At 34.8% G+C, this 7500-nt stretch overlaps 1 protein-coding gene and 1 long non-coding RNA gene across 2 annotated transcripts in view; one reads left to right on the top strand and one right to left on the bottom strand.

The window, feature by feature from the left end:
• Positions 1-7500, top strand: part of LOC144968381 (insulin-like) — a 39822-nt gene that overhangs the window by 16673 nt on the left and 15649 nt on the right. The window contains exon 2 of the mRNA XM_078906669.1: positions 2558-2819. Within this exon, the coding sequence (XP_078762795.1) occupies positions 2570-2819 (250 nt within the window). The 5' untranslated portion in view covers positions 2558-2569. The remainder of the gene's footprint in view (positions 1-2557; positions 2820-7500) is intronic.
• On the bottom strand, positions 3739-4710 carry LOC144969640 (uncharacterized). Its single transcript, XR_013644791.1, has 2 exons — positions 4672-4710; positions 3739-4381 (listed from the first exon to the last, which is right to left on the bottom strand). It is a non-coding gene; the product is annotated as an uncharacterized LOC144969640 (long non-coding RNA).

Here is a 7500-nt window from a genome sequence, read left to right on the forward strand (position 1 = left end):
TCAATGATCCGGGTTTGGATACATACATTATGCAACTGATTTACTGGTTTCAAAGTATTGGCATTTTAGTTTCAAGCCTAAATAAATCCAAGTCGTCAATAAAGATCACCCATTCTCGTTCCTTTATGCCTCGTAATCATATGACTCTGTCTATGTATCCTGCTACGAAACTAGTATGCCATCTTATTATTCAATTTGAAAACCTATTCATTATTTACGCATTGTCCGAAGAACTAGTTACATACTTCAAAGGAGTTTTGAACCGGAAAAGAGGAAGGTCTGACGTCATGACTTCTGCTTTACATCGAAAATTTTACAACACAGTCTCAAAATGGTATTTTTTCGTAGTAATTTTAATGAGGACATTAAAAAAAATATTCAAGAAAATAAAAGTTGATTCAAATTCATTGTAGTTTCTGACAGTAACAAAAACAAAAATTTCACATTTGCGGTTTTTGTTCATTTGACGTGTCTTTTTTTTTCTTTTGTTTTGCATCTGGTTCACCATGGACATACTAAGTTTTGAGATGATAACACTCAAATATAATATTATGTTTATTCGTTTTAATGTGAAGAAATAATATAATTTCTGAAAAAACGAGAAGACAAAATGTCGTGTTTTTTCATATCATAATAATTTCATTACATAGGTCAACAGATCTTTAAATACCTTGTTGTTTTTGCAAATTGATATATATATATATATATATATATATATATATATATATATATATATATATATATATATATATATAATTGAGCTTATATATAGCGTAGTATCCACTAAACGTGCTCAAAGCGCTTTACAAAGGGTCCCTGGCCAACAGCAACACTTAACATGTAGGACGTGACATGTCGCCTGTTAGATGATATTATATTTTTTTTCGGAAAGAGACAACGCTGTTAACGGCCAGGTACTTGTTTAACACATGAGTACAGTGAGAGATGTGAGTAAAGAGTCTTTTCCAAGGACTCAAATGTGCGCCGAGCAATGATCGACCTCGGGACATTTCGATCCGAAAGCGAGTGTCATACCTCAAGACCACATAGCCGCACATAATAGTTAAAACAAACAAAATATTGATGCATGGACATTACCAGTACATACAAGCAAAAGGTCAAGTAAATGAATTCATAATTTTTCACATAGCCCTGTTGATTATGGGTATATATGTTTTTAAAAAAACAAATCCCAATGGTTGTGTACGTACTTTTTATCATTTCAACTTAAAATTCAATTCTCGACAGAGATCTGTTCAAATCCGACATAACACAAAATTAGGACGATGTGCTTCAAATGGTATTAGAGTAAAACCTAATGGCACATGTAAAGGATTAATGTCAAAATATGTTCAGAGTGAGAATGTTGGCAATATGTAATCGCTTCAGGAGGCGTCGCTTTATGCAGTGTATGTCAAGGGTTGTTTTTTTTTTCTTTCTCCTGCAAGGAATGCTTCCGTTCATAAATTCTTCATCCTCTGTATCATCATCATCATCATCATCATCATCATCATCATCATCATCATCATCATCATCATCATCGTCATCATCTTTGTCGTCGTGTGTCGTCATCATTATCATTATCATTATAATAAACATCATCTCCGAAACTCCAGCATAAAAGACAATCAAAAGGCTTTGAAAGCCCTATCAGAACACACCAATCTACATCTTCAATTTATCTGAATATAGAATGCTCTATGTTTTGGTTTTTATGTAGATAGTTATTATTTTCATATGAGCTAAAACACTGAACTTTCATACAGAGCAATATCCATTAAACGTGACCAAAGCGCTTTACAACGGGTCCTTGGTCAATAGCAACACGCAAACATTTTATCTTATTTGTTTTCCACGTTTATTTATTTATTGTTTTGCTGACGAAGGGTTTGTATCTGAAACGTCCATTGTCTGTATTGTTCCCACCCAAAGCCTCTCCATTTTCACTCTTTCGTTAATATAATCATGTAAAACGAGACAGGACGCCCATCAGGCGACGTTACATTATTTTTACCAACAACGCTGTTAACGTATTCATTTAACACCTGAGTACGGTGAGATAATGTGAGTAAATAGCCTTTTCCAATGACTCAACTGTGAGCCGCGAGGGGCTCGAACCCAGGATATTCCAAGGCGCGTGTCGTACCACGAGACCACATAGCCACATATTTATTTGTGCATAAAATAAGATTTCAGAACTTTGAAGATAGAGTAATCTGTAATGACTTCAAATTTTAGCAAGGGCAGTTTAACTCGAGACTTTGGTTCTCTCCTACATCTTTGACCTCCATAGAAACAGCCAAGGGTACTGTCCAGGGTGTTAATATTATTCCCACGTGTAAAAGCTAAAAATATCTGAACCGTAATAAAATAAATATAATCGTGACAGAATTTGCGATCAACATCAAAATGATCTGATTTTCCTTGAAACTAAAATAGAAATAATCGTGATGTCAAACCGCTGTTTAATATAATAATATTATGACGGAAAATGTGAATACGAACATTATATTTAGCGTGCTGAATTAATACACACATTACTTTTGTACTTCCCCAGGTGCCTTCAACAATGGTTCTCCTGCGACTTCCCCATCGGAGTTTTTCACCACTGTGTCTTTTGACCTTGGCCTTTGCACTGATATACAGACTACCAGTCCCCGTCTCAGCAAATTACGAACACTACTGTGATTCGAACTCTTTTAGAAATCAAAGAAGTGGCCAGTGTGGTGAGACGTTGGCCAACACTGTTCTCAACATGTGCCGGGCGTTGAGCAACTCCTTCTTAGGGAAATACATCATGAAGAGAGTGAACCAAAATGGTAAAAAATTTACATTTTAGTTATAATATTGTGTTGACCCACTTTCTCAAAGCGGGTATATGTTGGGATGGAATATGAAATTTAGGGATTAATTCTATTCGTTTTGTGTGGGAGTTAATATTGTAACTTACATTACTAAAGAACTTCAAATTTATATTTTTATATCATCTCCATCACAATTTCACATTTCAGAATCTTAACTTTTTTCCGACATAATAGCGTTTTGAGATGTTCGGTCACATATGGTCGTTGGGAGTTAAATCCTAGTCAACGGTTTGTGCACAACGTTTGTATTTCTATTTGCTTCGGTGAGAAACTTCTCTTGGTTATACTTGGTTATTTTTTGGCGATGCTCTATGACTGATATCCGGTTTATCTAGGTTTTATCGTGAGGTGGGGTCTTGATAGGTAATTTGGTAGAGCACTCGCCTAATTTTTTCCTGAACCCTTATCCAGCCAGACAGTGATTAGGTAGCTGGGTCAATTAGATCTGGCGGAAAGAACTTTGTGATAGATGAACGTTCTATCCAAAAAGTAGTAAGTAATACAATTCAATAGTCTGATGTCACGCCTATCGGCAACTGCGGCCATCTTGGATCTAAACAAAGAAAATCATTATTTTTTATTTTTCATGCTGGCTAGAACTTTTCATATGCCTTGTGATCAGAATGTGTAAAAGTCAAAACATGATCAAATTTATGGGATTTTTTTCCTCTGGATATCCTTTATGCTCGCCGGAGAAATATGTCATACGGGCTTCCGACATTGTTCCGATAGTTTAGAGCCAGTGTTACTAAGTTACTATTCGTCATTGTCACAAGGTGCGTTCGCAACTCGCAATGGATGCGAAGGCCGCTTATGACCTTAAAGTGTGGAGAGGTAGACGTGGACGTTACAATCACCAACAGAATAACGTATCTGACAAGAGAGCCATTATTATTTATTTAAAGTAAAAGAAAGGGGAACAGCTCATAGTTATTGAGCAAAACAGAATAACATTGCATATATTGACAGGAAAAATCAAAAATACATACAAGTAAAAAATAGGCATGCAATATAAAATTCATGTAAGTTTTAACCAAAATAAACTATACTTCACCCAGGTTGCAACCGTTTAATTAATTCCCACTAAAAATGAAATTATTAATTACATATAGGGTCAAAATAAACTGTTCATATTCCGAAAGGAGAATAAAATTAATTAACAAAATTGTTCACACAGGGTGCGGTGTTCCAGCCTGTTCAAATCCAAAATTGTTCCAAAATAAAACACATAGGTCGAGTGTTACTTCCTCATCTTTACAAACGTCACATTGTATTTTGTTCATATTTATCAAAAACAGGTATCGGGTGCTGTCACAAATTATATTGTTCATATTTTTCAAAAACGGGTATCGGGTGCTGTCACAAATTATATTGTTCATATTTCTCAAAAATTATATTGTTCAAAAGGGTTCAAAACACATTTGCCGGGCGCTATGTCCTAGCCCCGTCAAAATTACAAAGTTCAAAGATGCAAACGCATTTACCGGGCGCTATGTCCTAGCCCCGTCAGCTCTTCACTATATTAGAAGATATATATAGATATATTAGTAAAAATGAAATTAACATAGACACAATGATAGCGTAAGTGATCAATTAGTATTTACTTTAAAATAATTCATTTAACTGAGGTCACGTTCTCAATTTCAACATAATTTAACTCAATGAATTAATTATTCACTAAAACAATAAAACTTAATATTATTTTAAACTTTAAGATAAGTGAAATAATTTTACGATATTAATCACTTAATCACTTGATGATTACTCAGCACATCAAACCAATATTATAAATTTTATATAATATCACCGAGCACAAATTACAAAAACACAATATCGCTTAGAGCCCATAACAGGGTACGATATACAAAATACTGGCCATATTAGGCCCACTTCGGCTACAATACAGCCTAAAACACAATGCTGGCCAACACACAGGCCCAACACATATCGCCTGAGAGCCCATATTCGGGTGCGACATAAAATACTGGCCACTTTGGGCCCTTTTCACTGTGGCTTCAACATAGCCAAACAGAATTCCAGCCAACACACAGGCTGTACAGGTCGTTCTTCTTCGACCTCAAATCGCAGACTGCCAGTTGAACATCGACCCAAGCCGAAACATAGGACAGGGTATCTAACGGTATCTCGGTTGATGCACAAGATTGATGAGGGTGTCTTAACACTGATGGAACATGATAACCCCCCGTTCTTTCATTGCCTTCATAGTATACACCACCCACGGCGAAAACAAGGGAGTCCCTATTCCAACACCCATCCTACACTCATAAATCATTTAATTATATGGGTTGCATTCTACCCGAGACCTTGGTGGGTATGACAACTATCTCCCTTTGTTATATAGAAGGCATTTCTTTACAGTCGTTAGGAAGGAAGTGACGTTACGACTGTTGACGAGTATTGCTATTGTCCGTTTCACGCTGTAGAAAGGATCTAACTGCTCTGAATGACTACTTTTGTCTCAGAAGATAGTCACTTAAGTGTCCGCTGAATAAGACTTAATAGAAATTATATCGTCTTTACACAGATTAACACTAAGTGGTTTGTCATGATTATGGTATTTACTTATTGACACTACACTGGGAAATATTTCTCGATAGATAATGTGATCACAACCATTTGCGAATGACCGAGAAGAGAAAGGCTCGGAACTCAAATCAAGTCATGCAATCATTATAATGTAATATGATATTAGATTTTACAGTATACGAAAAAGGCAGCTTCAAATTAATATTTAGTGCTCTATAAGCTCATTTGCCTTCAAATTCAAAGGGATATAATGAAAGAGAGACTTGGAAGGCAAATATACATGATTAATGTTACAGTTTATTCCATGATAAAGCACATTTTACGCAAGTGGCCAAGATAAATTATCTGATGTCATTTTGCATTAACTGAAAGCCGGCTTTTTAGCCCTCCTCACAGTGCATTTTAGAGTCATTTTAATAAAAATCACCAAAAATAAAACGATGAAGTACCCATTCATATCTGGCTTAAGCGGGTTTGTGTGTGACTCAGTGATAAGGCGTATAATCTTTTCATGATTATCAAGCTATCTTAAGCATGGTCATTTGCCACATGGTTGACTGATAATAAACATTCTGGTCCCAACGTTGTACCTTTGGGTAAGACACTTTACATATATTACTTTACTCAACTCGGGTATTAATCAACTTGTCAATGCGCGGTGATAGATATTGTTAATGTGATTGTACATAAAGGACTCAAACCAGGCGACTGGTACTGCATGAGATGACAATATGGTTCAATTTGGTTGCTGAGAGAATAAATGAAATATTGTAAAGCTCATTACAGCATGGTAAAACTTTGAAAATGCGTTATAATGTTCAGATATACTCTTTGTAAAATCCTTCAATTTTAAGAATGTCAACCAATGATTAAAGTGATTGAGTGAACACTGGATTTATAACAATAAACGTCTATTATCTCCTATATTTTCATTTATTACGAACCAGTTTAAAGACAAAGGCTTTGAAAGAAATACATCTGTGTGTGGGTTTGAAGGAGGATTAATGTCTCCATTAACGTATTAGTTTTAAACCCATTTTTTTTCTTCTATTTATAGATTACACGAAAAGAAGCCCGACAAAAATTCGAGTAGATTAACACTCTCATTTTTCGCTTCTACCAAAGCTATGCAGCTAAGAAGCACCTGCGGTTGCCTGTGAACCACATACAATGACCTTAAGGCAATCCGTTATAGTCATTAGGTCTATACATAGAACGGAGTTGACGTCACTTAGGTCTTTGTTATTGTTTTTTTTTCCATCCATGTTTATGAGTAACTCTCACTAAACTGTATTAACCGGACTATAAACGTTGAAGGTAACACATAGTTTTGTGTGTTGGTCCGTTATATTACCGGATGGAAATGTTGTGAGCTTCTTAGCCAAGCGATTACTATCGATTTTATCAGAGTTAACCTCGGTTTTTGTAGGTAAAGAAACGGACAGTTACAACTATCTCTTACAAAAAAGTCAGACATTAGAACCTGTCTAATGCAAAATACTGTCTGAAAGATAGGGCATAAATAATGCTAGATTAACAGAGCGGTCAGTGAGAAAACTTAACACAGCTCAGGAAAAAAACCCAGTTACTTTATTTTCGGATCAAGAGCTATATCTAAATATTGAGCCAAAGAAATCCCGCTATAAGGACCAATGAGGAAAATTTCAATTAGATGTGAACCACGCCATCAAATCAGAATTGTGCCAGGATGGTCAAAAAGACTTTAAGTGAACACAATATAATGAAAAATGTTATGAAATGTGATTTACTTTTAGCTTTAAATAAAATGTATATATATATATATATATATATATATATATATATATATATATATATATATATATAGATATATGTATATATATATATATATATATATATATATATATATATATATATATATATATAGTATTTTTTTTAAAAACGTTATATGCGTCGACTAGGTATTCTATGACGGACTATAGAAAACTCATTAAACAGACGTATGATTCAATAAGAATCAATTTTGTTGTCAAAAAGTGAGTATGTTGGAGGCTAATATTCTTGCCGAAAGAACAGAAAACGAAATTGCCGGAAACGGTGCTCGAAATCA

The sequence above is a fragment of the Berghia stephanieae genome, chromosome 3 (genome assembly GCF_034508935.2).
Source record: "Berghia stephanieae isolate SIO BIC M18660-M18661 chromosome 3, UCSD_Bste_1.3, whole genome shotgun sequence".
Lineage (NCBI taxonomy): Eukaryota > Metazoa > Mollusca > Gastropoda > Nudibranchia > Aeolidiidae > Berghia > Berghia stephanieae.